This window comes from Salvelinus alpinus, chromosome 7 (genome assembly GCF_045679555.1).
Source record: "Salvelinus alpinus chromosome 7, SLU_Salpinus.1, whole genome shotgun sequence".
Classification (NCBI taxonomy): Eukaryota; Metazoa; Chordata; class Actinopteri; order Salmoniformes; family Salmonidae; genus Salvelinus; species Salvelinus alpinus.
This window is the reverse complement of record NC_092092.1, coordinates 38,978,465-38,992,490: the sequence shown is the minus strand read 5'-3', so window position 1 is coordinate 38,992,490 and position 14,026 is coordinate 38,978,465. Positions and strand designations below refer to the sequence as shown.

Genomic DNA, 14,026 nt, shown 5'->3' with positions numbered 1-14,026 from the left:
GCACTCCTGCCCGGTAAGTGTTCTACAGAAACAATATCCTCATCTACGAGGATTGCCTCTTCCTAACCTGGCCAGAGTAGCGCCACTTATCCTGATTGGGTCAGACCACCCACATCTCGTCACCCCGACTGAGCCTATACGAGCTGGACCAGAAGGAGGGCCCATTGCTGTCCATACATCCTTGGGTTGGGCTGTGCAAGGTCCAGTCCATCTACTTCTCTCCACCCAAGCTGTACAGTCACAGCAAGTCCTCTTCACCAGAAGCAATCCAGCTCCATCCCCCTGTGCAGCCACTGACCTCCTTCGGAATGTAGAGATGCTCTGGAAGATGGACACCTTCTCCAACCGGAAGCTACAGGAGGTCACCCGCTCGAAACATGACTCCTATGCATTAGACCTCCTGGAGAAGCGCACCACCACCACTGAACTGGATGGCGTTCAGAGGAACGCGACCCCACTGCTACGGGTGCCCAACCATCCTCCTCTGCAACCAATTGAAGCTCATGAGTTAAGGAAGTCCGCCCAAAGTTACAGCATCTCTACGGAACCAACAACAGCTCTCCCTGACCTAGCACAATCCCAAACACTGCCGGATCTGATCGCCGCCACAAACCAGACCTCAGATGGGGTGGCTTCTATACCCACCTCCCTCGCGGCAGAGACACTACTCCTCCAGCATGCACAAGCAGTTAGCTTCCCTGAGGAGCTAAAAGCTCTGAAAGCTGGTAGGGAAGTTGCTAAGGAGAGCCGTCTTCTCTCTCTCGCCCCAGAATATGATCAAATCCTTGGAGTGATCAGAGTCGGAGGGAGGCTGCGCCGAGCAGAAGTTTTGGACCCCGACGCTATCCACCCAATTATCCTTGACTCCAGACACCCTCTTACCATGCTCCTCATCAAGAGTTATGATGAAAAGCTTCTCCACCCAGGGCCAGAGAGGGTCTATGGGGAGATGAGGCGGAAGTACTGGATACTTGGAGGACGAGGAGCCATTCGTAAGCACCAATACACCTGCGTAGAATGTCAGAGATGGCGGGCCGGAGCCACTGTGCCCAAAATGGCAGATTTACCCCCTGCTCGCTTGCGCCTTCTCAAACCACCCTTCTGGTCAACAGGAGTAGATTGCTTTGGCCCCTTGACGATCAAGCTAGGTCGTCGAGTGGAAAAGCGCTGGGGCATTCTATTCAAGTGTTTGACGACTAGGTGTGTCCACTTGGACCTACTGGAGAGTTTGGATACTGAAGCCTTCCTCATGGCCCTACGGCGGTTTATCTCCCGACGGGGGAAACCCTACGAGATCCTGGCTGACTGAGGCACAAACTTCAAGGCAGGAGAAGCCAGGTTGGAGGAAGCCTTCCAAGCCATGGAACCCAGCCTCCAGGATCAGCTGATGGACCAACAAATCTTATTCAAATTTAACCCTCCAGGAGCTCCTCATTTTGGAGGAACATGGGAGCGAGAGATCAAATCTGTAAAGACGGCCTTACGAGTCGTCCTGGGGGACCAAACTGTCACTGAAACTGTCTTGCGGACCGTCCTGATAGAGGTGGAAGGGATATTGAACTCCAAACCCTTGGGATATCTCTCTGCAGATATCGCTGACCCCGATCCGGTTACACCGAATATGCTCTTGATGGGACGCCGAGATGCGTCACTTCCTCAAGCCATGTATGCTGATACCAACCTCGTTGGCAGACGCCGGTGGCGACACAGCCAGATCTTGGCTGACCATTTCTGGGCCCGATTCATTCGGGATTACCTACCAAGCCTACAGCACAGAGGGAAATGGCGGAGAGAAATGGCCAGCCTGGAAACTGGACAAGTAGTAATGGTGGTGGACCCTCAGCTGCCTCGAGCCTCCTGGCCGGTGGGACGTATCACTAAGACCATGCCTGGGACCGATGGTCACGTTAGATTAGTGGAGATCCAGGTAAAGAACCAGACATATATTAGGCCAGTTGCTCGACTAATTCCTCTCCCTGAGATGACGGAGGACGGGAGCAATGAGCCTTTTTGAGGAGTGTGGAATTTAACAAATTTCCAGGGTGGCTGTAGAAAAGGCCCATGGAGTTGGTGGAATAATCCTTTAAATTCATGGCCACTTACTCAGCTGGGCCAGAGCGCTTTAATTAGATCAGGTGGCAATGACCGACAGATCTCATCCACATAAAAGGAGGAAAACGCCATCGCCTGATCTCGCTGCTTTCTCTTCCTTAACTCCGTCTGCTTGAGAAGTTCTGTGCGTCCATGAATCCATGTAAGTCCACCGACTCTGTTACCTTTCATCTGAACTATCTGTTGCGATCGGGAGAGTGGGCCATCAGTTATTGTTTGTAGTTATTATCGCGGAGCGCGGCTTGGAGCGCACGCTTCAAACATATTGTGAATTGTAAATGATCGCGGCCATACGGATCCTCATAGGCCAATTATGCAATCGATATGGTTAATATGTAATTAAATTAATTACATGTACACATGAAGACAATTGAAAGGGTGAAATGAGAAACGTCATTGTTTGCTAACTGATCGACTTTGATATCAAACTAAAGGAGATTATAGATTGAATGACCATTCACTGTTTGTATTTATTTCATGATTTATGATAAATAGTTACGAGCCTAAATGACTTACGGGTGATTACTATTGACTTCTTAATGAACTGGATTGTTGAATTCCCTAATTATGTTAATAATGAACGATTGTTATGATTTGATCTTTGTGATTATGAATTTGATTGTATACATGTTATTTTGTTTCCTTTGTTATGCAGCACAGACTACTCAGTAAATATACCACTTTATGGTTAAAGGAATTCCTGCCTCAGTCTCATCCATTCTTCTGTCACCTGACACGTGACCACCTGTTCACCTTCACTGTCAGTCATCCTACCTGTCCAGCTACCCACACAGATTCCACTAATCTTTCAGTCTTAATGTTCGATAAAAACCCAAACAATAACTTAATAGGAATCTTAGCAAATGTTCTGGGTTTTCTGGGTGGCCACAAACCAGTCCTAATCCTTGGCACAGAAGGGACTGTTGTTGACAACTCAACAATGGACCCTGGCGAAACATTAGTTAACTGTAGTTTAAATAACCATGACTTGGTGGGCTTTTGCATGAGACAAAACATTTCAGAAATGTGTGTCTCTGGATCTAGTGCCTTAGGCCAGTTTGAAAAGAGGAAATAGAAACTTGTAGAGGAGAGTGACTCACATAGAGGCCTCAAGCTTGGAGGATAGTGCTGTGTGTGTGTGTCTGTGGGTGTCTGTGTGGGTGTTTGTGTGTATTTCTTTCTTACCATATGTGACCCGATTCTGGAAACTAGGTGTATGTCGCAAGTCACGACTTCACAGGAGAGCCGTTTGAACGTACATTTTTTTTTACATCAAAATGCATTTTTTGGGCAGAAATGCCTTCTCGAACATGTGAACTGTCATGTGCCTTAATAACAAACTTGTATGCCATCTGTAAATATGAATAAAATTGTTAAATTACGAGCCTTAAGCCACAGAAAATGTCAAGCAACACCTTCCCACTAGCCATGATTGACTGAGATAATGAGTGGGCTGGACATGCCGAGAGAGGAGTTCAGATTGGTCTGCCATATAGAAGGCTTCTGTCTATTTGAGCTCGTCAGTCTGTGTTGGTAATCCTGTCAAACGCAGCTTTAAAAAAAAAAATGTATTGTGTAGTGGAGCTGCATAAGTGTTGCTCTCCACTTTCTGGAGGATCAAGTTTTGAAATCATTGGAATTAGAGTATGATAGCTAAAGAGATGGAGAAAACACCTGTCTCCAGATTACATCTTAAAATTATGGGCAACTGTGGTATGGCATTCCTGACAGGAAGACGCATCCATCATGCATGATGATGTATACAGGTAAGATAGTCTAGTGTTAGCTAGCTACATTTTCAGATATTACACGTTTCTAATTTGGACAAAAAGTGGTTTCAATTCAAGCTAAAGTGTACTGTTAGCTAGCTAGCTAACGTTAGCTGGCTGGCTCCCTAGCTAACGCTATTATTTGTTTCCCAGAGCCGTTTGATTTTCTAGTTAAAGCCTAATTTTAGCTAGCTAACATTGAACCTGGTTGATTAGCTCCCAGCACTGTGGCATTGTTGGCACTTAGGTTCATTGTTATTTAACTAGCTAACGTTAGCTGGCTGGCTCGTTAGCTAACGTTACGTGACGTGTGTACAACACCCGTTGAATATGGCTGGTGTCAGTATATGTCTGCAAAAAAGCGTAATGAAATTGTTGCCAGCAGAGCTGGTTAGGCTGTTTTCATGTTATCCAGGTTTAAACAAATCATCGGCCAGAGCGTCAAGTGTGCGCTCCGAGAGCGAAACGCGATGGGTGGGGCTAAAGCTTAAGAGGGTGTGAACGATGCTGAATGGGTGTAGACAAAGAAGAGCTCTTCACTAGATACCAAAATACCAAAACAAACACGAGTTGATCAACTTTCAAAGCAGAATTACTTTCCCATTGTTCCTCAAATGCAGTGTATACCATTTTGTAGCTCTGAGTCTCTACTTTTATCCAATGTAAAAAACACAATTTCAAATTTTGCTACATAAGACCGAATCCAGGTGGTGAGTCATGTATGTGTAGCATGTGTTAGAGGTACTGTGTGGCATAATCCCTCTACTCACCTGCCTACAGCACATATTCCAGCACCTGGAACATTCTCTCTGTCTAAAGCATCTTTGATCTATTAGTCTGGTTTGTCTGACACATCAGCATTCCTCTTCCTGGAGGAAGAAGCCTAGATTCAATTTTATTTTGCTTTTGGCAAATACGTTTTTTTTTGTATCAGAATTGTACAGTACTCCTACCCAAAAAATTTACATTTGCATTTTAATTGTGTCTATGCTTATTCATACTTCTCTTCCATTATACTCTGCTCTCCTCAGAACTATGCTCTGCTATCCCCAGCTTTGAGCCTCTGCGTTCAGCTGGGGTTTTGGGAGAATCACCACCTCCATTCAGTTGATACAATGGGCCTGATTGCAGCTGCAGCCGGGTCCACTGGGCTGATGGAGAACCGGTCCTGACCGGAGAGAAAGAGAGAGAAGAGAGAGAGGGGGAGAGAGAGGGAGAAAGGGGGAGAGATAGTTCGCCCCTACAGTATTCAACTTCACTGTGCTTTTTGGCTGATTGTCAAGATAATGTGCCTATACTGAATTTTTCTCTTTGTTGCTTTAGTAACCCTCTCTCTCTCTCTTTCTCTCTCTCGATTGTGCTCTCTATTACTGACACACCCAAGCGCACTCACACACAGTTGTTGCCCAGAACTATAGAACTATCTTTCACATTGTCTACAGTTGAATTACTGAAAAATGTATAGTCGAGATCACATTGATTCCTGGTGCCTTGCAGATTTCACCAGCATATCACAGCAGATGTTCTTTTTAATGCACTGTGCAAGGACATCAGTGCCACTAACCAAGACCCCTCGTTCTCAGTGGACTAATCTCGGTTAACTCAGAACTAAAGTCTTGCGTAATTGGTCAGCTGCTCGATTATGTTCTGGGTCCATACGTGTTATGAGAAGGGATCAAGAGATGCTAGAACAAAGAGTGAAATCGGAACGAGGAGCTCCACCCTCTGTCTTTGCAAGTTACTGACCGAATTTCCCCTCCACTTCAGAAATTCGAAAGATGCTAACAGCTGCGAAATCGTAGTTTGTCCAAATAACCAGTGACGAAAAAAAACAAACACCGGAACTACTGTTGCTCGTTATCCCACATATCCCATTCCTTCCTGACAGATTTTACGGTACCAGTTATGTTTTGAAAGATCTGTTCACGAGAGTTTATCACTCTTCAGTCCATAACCCCCATTGATTGAGCATTGAGGAGCTTTTAGTGCTTTCCAGTTTATTTACCACCCATAACATATTCATGCACTATACATAAAGTGTACAGTATATCAGTTGGATATGTGATGTCTCACACTTGTCCTCTCCCTTTAAACTTCCTTTAAACATTATTCCAGTCACCTTCCTCTCATTGAAATTCAGATCACAGTTTGGAGCTCTTGTGTTTTGTGTATTTTCCTCCCTGAAGACATCATCAGGGAAATGAGCACTATTTATCATTGCTGATGAGTTTGTGAGTTTGCAAGAGCACGCTGGTATGTGTGCAGAAATTCTGCAGTTGCACATACACAGACTCTATCTATCCAAATGCCTCAGTTCATCAATGAAAGCACACACACACACATACGTTCCATCACTCTTTAGTGATAAGTTAACTGCAGAAACGTACGGCTTTACAGGTAGGACTCCTTTCTCATACAGCATATAGTATACACACAGTACAACAATAGCAACTTACCGGGATAGTTTAGCGAAATGATGTATTTGGATATTTGTTTCCTTACCTTGAAATCTTTCTATGGACAGGGAGAAACTGCAATGTTAAATTTTGCTTTAGATAAACTGGCCACTAAATAAATCATATGGATATATCTAATGTCGGGGAACTATCCCTTTACGCTTTGGTGTGTCAGTTGTAATTGAAATTCGGCAGTCCTACTTTAACAGTATCCAGGTTATGGTTGGATGGCTGTTTTCAGGGCAGTACTGTATCAGAAGTGGGTCTAATTGAAGAGGGCTTTGGGCAGTAATGTATGTGCAGCTTGTTTAATATCATTTAGTGGTACCAGAACAAAGCGAGAGCCCAGGTGTTTAGAATAAGGAATTCAACTGTAACAGGGATAAGCATTTTCATATACAGTATGTGTGCGCGTGTATACGTGCGTGCTTGTTATAACATCTCTGCGTGCACATGTGTGACTCCTGCTGAGAGAGAGGAGGAGCTGGCCTTCTCCATCCATTCTTGGTCTCCTTATCACAGTGATAGGGCAGTGACTATCAAGGAGCAAGAGGGAAGTCAAACAGACTTTCAAATCGATTTCTTTTGTTGATTTTTTTGTTTGTTACTTTCTGTTAATTAAAGCTGCACGCGCACATGCACGCACGCACACACACACACTTAGCTGACATACTACGATAGCTTTGGGCACAATCTCTAAACACACGCAGTCTAGCAACCCTCCCTCCCTGCACTGAGCACTCTGCCGCAGCTCTACAGTTAGGATTAATGGACAGGAATTACCATACTGACAATATGTCTAATTCTTTTGTGGGTTAATGAAAAACACTAATGTAGGCCAGAACTCTGTCATTAAATAAGCAGAGACAGAGAGAAACTGCTATCATTAGCAGGAGTTTACACATGGAGCTCTGCTCTAACAGCCAGGGAAGGACACAGCACAGCAGGACAAATGGCTAGCTCATGTGTTCACTCTTTTCTCTCCTCTTCTTTTCTCTTCTCTTGTCATCTTATCTCCTCTCCTCTCCCTTTCCTCTCCTCTCCCTCTCCTAACTCTCATTAGGGTTCTATTCAGCCTCCTGCCATCAAAACCAATTACAGGAACAATGTGCCAGTACGTGTCCCATGAGCTTCTGCTTTCAGGTGTACCTGACACTCCCAATCAGATTGTAGGAAGACCAGGAGTGTTTATTCCTGAGGAACAAGGGATGAGTGGAGCTGCTTAGAGGAGAGAGCAAGAGTAAATAGAGAGAAAGAGAGAGAGAGCGCAAGAGGGAGTAAATAGATATAGAGATAAAGAAAGCAAGAGAGAGGAGATGGAGTGGACCATCCTAATGCACAGATAATGAAATGATGGAGAGGGAGGGGTGTGAACAGAGGGACTCATAGAAAGAGTAATGAGAGTGTGTTTGTCTGGATCCTTCATGAAATCTATCATGGTTCCCCAGAGACACTAACCTCTATTTAACCAGAAGAGCTAACAGGGAGGCCAGGGACCACTAACCTGTAATTAAAATAAGACAGATTGCGGGAGAGAACAAAGGAAGATGGAAGTAGTGCACTACTCAAACTGAGAACAGGGGTGACAACAAAGTGTTCTTTGTTTTGGGGTTCTGTGGATGTTGCATTGAAGCTCAGTACTGTTTGTCTGCTCATTAAACTTTTTGGTCTTTTTTTCTCTTTCTTTGTGTTGTTGATTCCCCTGAGATTCCAGGTGATGAACACCATCTAACAATACAGTATGTTTCATTAGCATTGTCGGGAAGGGGTTGTACTCCACGCTCTTCTATCATTTCCGTCTGCCAACTTCTTGTGCTTCTTCGACTGATCGTTGTTCATCTTCCTTTTCAACGTATTGTCTTGCGTGGTTCCATAGATTCTCTTCCACCAGGTTCACTTTCCCATTCTCAGGTCCTAACCTTTTTATTTGTGTCCCTTTCTCCTCCCTCCCTCTCCTGCTCGTTCTCTCTCTCTCTTTCTTGCTCTCTCTGCACCCTCTCTCTTTCTCTACCCCTCTCTCTCCATCTCTCCAGGCATGGCTGACAGAGATCCATGAGTATGCTCAGCAGGACGTGGTGCTAATGCTGCTGGGCAACAAGGTCAGCCCTCCCACTGGAAGTACAGATTTATGGATGGATAATCATTGCATTACTATGAATTGAGAGAGAGAATGAAATAAAGAGGTAGATAGGGAAGGATGGATGGATGATGAGTGCATTACTATGAATTGAGAGAGCGAAAGAGGTAGATAGGTGTGGTGGCATTTTTCTGTATTACCAAATGAGGAGAGAGACAAACTTCACACACCAGTCAGAGTTATACTTAAACTACATCTTTAATGATAATTAAGCTTTGCAATAGCATTTGACTTTCAACAATTCACTATCTATAATGAACCATCGAGAGTGCCACCAGAAAAGTACAAAGATCTTTTATAGCCAAGATACACCCCTCTCAACGTACATGACGAACCACAGATCTTAGGAACAGTTCACAAAGGTTAAGATTTGTATGAAAGATATCTATAAAACATAGCAGACAGTTACTGCTGTGTCAACAGTTCTCATTGTAAAGACCAGTGTCTGGCCCCCTCCTACTCCAAACTGGAACCCGTCTCACCCTGGTACGGTATAGCATGAAAACATTACTTTTACTCTCTGGAATGCTCTTTAGGCTTTATTACCCAAAGACATCGTAAATCTCCTCTGTCAGTGCTATCTAATAGAGGCCCATCCTCAGTGGAACACACACACACAATACTCTATTCTGTCGAATGTAACAACTATTATAATGTAATACAAGCATTATAACAATCTTACAAGCATTAAAACATAATCTTGCAATTTTCCAAAACATAGGGAAGGATGGATGGATGAATAGTGCATTACTACGAATTGAGAGAGGCAGAACGAAAGAAAGAGGCAGATATATTTGTGTCACTGCATGCAGAAACTAAAAGAGAGGACTGTGCTAGTGTAAGTAGATGATGAAAGAGAGAATAGATGAAAGAAGATAATGTTTTTCAGGAGCTTTTTGTGATCTCTTAAAGGCTGATGTGGCACACGAGAGAGTGGTGAAGAGAGAGGAGGGAGAGAAACTGGCCAAGGTGAGCTGTTATTTAACAAATAAATTCACAAACTCAAAATCACACACACAGTATTGACCCTTTCGATGTCCAGGTTTCCATCTTTTTTAGTCCTCACAGACACATGAATCCCCACTAAAACAGGCCGGGTGTGTCTTGTTCTCCCTCATTAGCTATTCATAGGAGCACCTTCTGCTATTATTGCTTGGAGTCTCCGAAGTGAGTTCGCTAACTCAATTTTCAACATCAGTCCGCTCTGATGAGTTCCCAGGCTTGAAACAGTAAATGACTGTACATGGTTGTAAGGGAGATGGACGTACGATGCCCTTGTTATTGTCAGCCTGTGTAATAATAACGATATACAAAATTCCTGAACAAAACTCCTATATTTCTCTCACAAACACACACGCACACCAGGTACCTTGCACACTAAAACTTAGAGGACTCTCGCTCTCCACTGTGCAGGTGTTTGGGGTGCCCTTCATGGAGACCAGTGCTAAGTCTGGCCTGAATGTGGAGCTGGCATTCACTGCTGTGGCCAAGTGAGTAGGATGTTTACTAGTGCTGCGTTCCTTAGAGATGACATGTCAATCATTGCCTTTTTGTTTTGTCGTGCATGAGATTACGAAGTAGAAACACAGAATCAAGATAGCCTATGCAGTAAATATGCTATGTGAGATTTAATCTTTCAATGTCTCCGGCCTCTGTCTTTCTCTCAGAGAGCTGAAGCACAGGTCGATGAAGGAGCCTGACGATCCAAAGTTTCAGCTTCAGGATTATGTCAACAAGGAGATGAAAAGTGCTGGCTGCTGCCACTCATAAACCTGTCTTCTGTGTGTGTGTGTGTGTGTGTGTGGGGGGGGGGGGGTGTATCTGGTGTGTATGTGTGTGTGTGTGTGTGTGTGTGTGTGTGTGTGTGGGTGGACGTGTTTAACTATTCTTGTGGGGACCAGAAGTCCCTACAAGAATAGTAAACAAACAAAAAGTTGACCAGCTGGGGACATTTTGTTAGTCCCCACAAGGTCAAATGCTATTTCTAGGGGGTTTAGGGTTAAGGTTAGAATTAGTGTTAGGGTTAGAATTAAGTTAAATATTAAAGTTAGGAGCTAGGGTTAGTTGTAGGGTTAGGGTTAGGAGCTAGGGTTAGGTTTAGGGTAAGGATAAAGTTTAGGTTTTTGGGTTAGGATTAGGGTTAGGGTTAGGGGTTAGGGAAAATAGGATTTTGAATGGGACTGAATTGTATGTCCCCACAAGGTTATCTGTACAAGACTGTGTGTGTGTGTATGTCTACCAGTATGTCTTCTAACTTGTGTTTCTGTGTCATTTTCCTCATGCATGTTGATGCAAGTGCACTGTATTTATGAATATGTGTGATACATTTAAGTTTTAACAGTGGTGGGCGTGTATGTATGTTGTATGAGTGAATTCATTTTGCATGGTCTTCTGCCCCCTACTGTATGATAAAAGGGTGACACATGTTCAGTGCATAGATACAGTAAGAATCACAGTCTGTCGGTCAGTCAATCCTTTTTGTGAAACTCATTCAGTAAAGAGCACTAAGCAAAGTAGACATCAAACATCAACTTATCAAAGTACACCCACTATATTAAGGTTACCGGTCGAGTATTTCAAGTTAGAGTACCTCTGCATCATCTTCCACCTTCTCAGATTATTTCTCTTCCTGGTGATATTTTGTGTTCTCATCAGGGCCGAGGACACAATGTCGCTTATGCCTGGAGCCGGCTCTGGTCTTCATCCAAGTCATCCCCCACCCAACTGCAGCTCCCTCCTCACCCACCTCTTCTTGCATCTGTGAATGTATCCAAAATCCATTTTTAGCCTTCACTCTCTCCTCGTTGTAATTCCTCGTTTGGGATTCATCATTCATCATCCACTTGAGTCATCTTGTGCAATATTACTAAGAATGTATGTGGTGTATATATTTGAAATGAAATGTATAATCTGGAGCTTTATAGTTTGCATTACTTGTAAATGGTTGTCTTGTTGATGCCGAATTGAAAATGGAGTCAAGTGATGTAGAAAATCTAGAGATAGTAAAGTAGCAGAAATAGAAACCGTGGGCTGCTTATACAATTGAAATGTGCATTGAAGCACTATAATATCAACATGGACTGCCGTAACACTTAATGAAAGGGTTTGTTCAAATGTTTGAATGCTGTTGTATGTGTTTCTGTTGTACAGGTTGTCTAACGTCGTGTGATATTGATATTCTCGAGGCAAAACCTCTGTCCTGTATTTTAATACAGTATTGTTCAGTATACCGACTTTATTTCAGAAATGCCATGATTTATCAATGTCTTTCTCGTCAGGACCGTTGTATTTTGAGAAGTTGCACTCTGCAAATCTGACCTTTGTATCAATTTACAGCACTTTTGAGTTCACTAGATTCATAATTCTGGGTGTATAAATAGAAATGTATGTAATTGCCTAACGTAAATGATATCGAGTTTCATACTGGTTTTTGTTCATATTTAACTGAAATACTATAATGCTTGACGAAAGAATATTGATGCAATATTGAATTAGGACGTACGGATTTGACAGCAAATCATGAAATGTTTTGACTATAGATAAGAGTGTAAACCTACTGTACTTCTGTAGTCCACTCAGATACAGTAAGTCATATTTTTTATGTAACTTCAATATTCACAATAAAGTTTAAGATGCACAGTAGTGAATGATATGTTCTTGATTTCCTCAGACTCTAGATTCGAGTCCAATGGAAGCATGACTCCACAGTCTCACCATATGGTCATGTCAGGTCAGTGCAAGTCAGTGTATGGCAGTTCTGCCCTTATCAAGCTAGAGTTAAAGATGCACACCAAAATGATTGACAAGGGGTATACTATATGGTACTGAGTCAATTTGTGGGGGTACAGGTTAGTTGAGGTAATTTAGGTCATATGTGAAGTGACTATGCATAGATAATGGATGATAAACAGCGAGTAGCAGCAGTGTAAAACAAGGGAGTTGGGGGGGGGTCAATGCAAATATTCCGGTTAGCCATTTGATTAGTTGTTCAGTATTCTTATGGCTTGGGGGTAGAAGCTGTTAAGAAGCCTTTTGGACCTAGACTTGGTGCTCCAGTACCGCTTGCTGTGCGGTAGCAGAGACAACAGTCTATGACTAGGGTGGCTGGAGTCTTTGCCAATTTTTAGGGCCTTCCTCTGACACCGCCTGGTATAGAGGTCCTGGATGGCAGGAAGCTTGGCCCCAGTGATGTACTGGGCTGTACGCACTACCCTCTGTAGCAGTTGAAATACCAGGTGGTGATGCAACCAGTCAGGATGCTCTCGATGGTGCAGATGTAGCACTTTTTGAGGATCTGAGGACCCATGCCAAATCTTTTCAGTCTCCCGAGGGGGCATAGGCATTGTCGTGCGCTCTTCACGACTGGCCCTCCTTTTCCTGTAGTCCACGATCATCTCCTTTGTCTTGATCATGTTGAGGTAGAGGTTGTTATCCTGCCATACTGAAATGATTAACAAGGGGCATACCATAAACTTGGAAAATGAATAGTGAAAGTTGTATACTATATATTACTCACAGAGTAACTTTCATCAGACTTTCTTTTCACTACAAAACATCGCAACACGCCTCCTGTGGCTGGATGCTTTACTTTGAAAACAGAGTGGAATCCTTATGGAGTTGGATTATTGGGATACCTGGCTTATGACCCAATATAGCAGTGTTGTCCATATGGGATGTAACTATTGGTACTGTCAGGCAAAGTGTTACCCAACTATATATTTTGTTCTATGTATTTCTGTCAAAAAACAAACAACTGATTCACTGGAAAAACATAACCTCTGTTCATACCTCTTTCTTTGTTATCTATCAGCAGACATATTTTCAGTCAGCAAAGATAAGATTTAGAAGAAGTGAGAGTTGAGATGAACCTGAAATAAAACTTACTGTTGCATCCTTTTGTGTTGATACAGTCAAAGTCTAACCAGTTTGTGTGTGTGTGTGTGTGTGTGTGTGTGTGTGTGTGTGTGTGTGTGTGTGTGTGTGTGTGTGTGTGTGTGTGTGTGTGTGTGTGTGATCAACTCTGTTATCATTGGGTCTTTTGTATTTCCCCCAAAATGACCAACCTAACTGTATACATCAGATATTTGTAGTCCTCTGGAAGGATGAGCTCATCAGCGTCACTCAGTTTGGAATTTTGGCTCATCTGGGTTTCTGGTTGGACGAGTGAGAAATGCGTGATGACTTACAGAGGAAGGTTGCCTCTATTTTTTACCAGATATTGTTATGGTGGTGACGTTACAGTAAGCAGCTTGGATGTCGACAATATGACACTTCACCTACGAGAGAACGGTTCTGCGTCACAATGATTTCTCCAAATTCCACAAACTGGTTGAGTGCAGCATCTCAGCTCAACCGGCAAGAGATTCTTCTAGGTGCTTTCAGAGAGCTTTTAGAACTTCAGAAGTTGTACCTTTTTTGCTCAAACGATTTTTACAATGTATCCATTCACTCCAATACATTCAATGATTTACATAATCTTAAACCGTAAAACACATTTTCCTGTTGGTTCTCTACAGTATCTCTAGATGTCGTTGATGGGATGAAACAACTGA

At 43.2% G+C, this 14,026-nt stretch overlaps 1 protein-coding gene and 1 long non-coding RNA gene across 2 annotated transcripts in view; both read left to right on the top strand.

Annotated features, from left to right (window-relative positions):
• Positions 1-12,116, top strand: part of LOC139580992 (uncharacterized) — a 587,892-nt gene extending 575,776 nt beyond the window's left edge. The window contains exon 2 of the long non-coding RNA XR_011676131.1: positions 11,034-12,116. This is a non-coding gene — a long non-coding RNA (uncharacterized lncRNA). The remainder of the gene's footprint in view (positions 1-11,033) is intronic.
• Positions 1-12,116, top strand: part of LOC139580991 (ras-related protein Rab-26-like) — a 90,591-nt gene extending 78,475 nt beyond the window's left edge. The window contains exons 6-9 of the mRNA XM_071410265.1: positions 8,371-8,436; positions 9,387-9,443; positions 9,888-9,964; positions 10,142-12,116. Coding sequence (XP_071266366.1) covers positions 8,371-8,436; positions 9,387-9,443; positions 9,888-9,964; positions 10,142-10,244 — 303 coding nt within the window. The 3' untranslated portion in view covers positions 10,245-12,116. The remainder of the gene's footprint in view (positions 1-8,370; positions 8,437-9,386; positions 9,444-9,887; positions 9,965-10,141) is intronic.
• Positions 12,117-14,026: the final 1,910 nt, after the last annotated feature.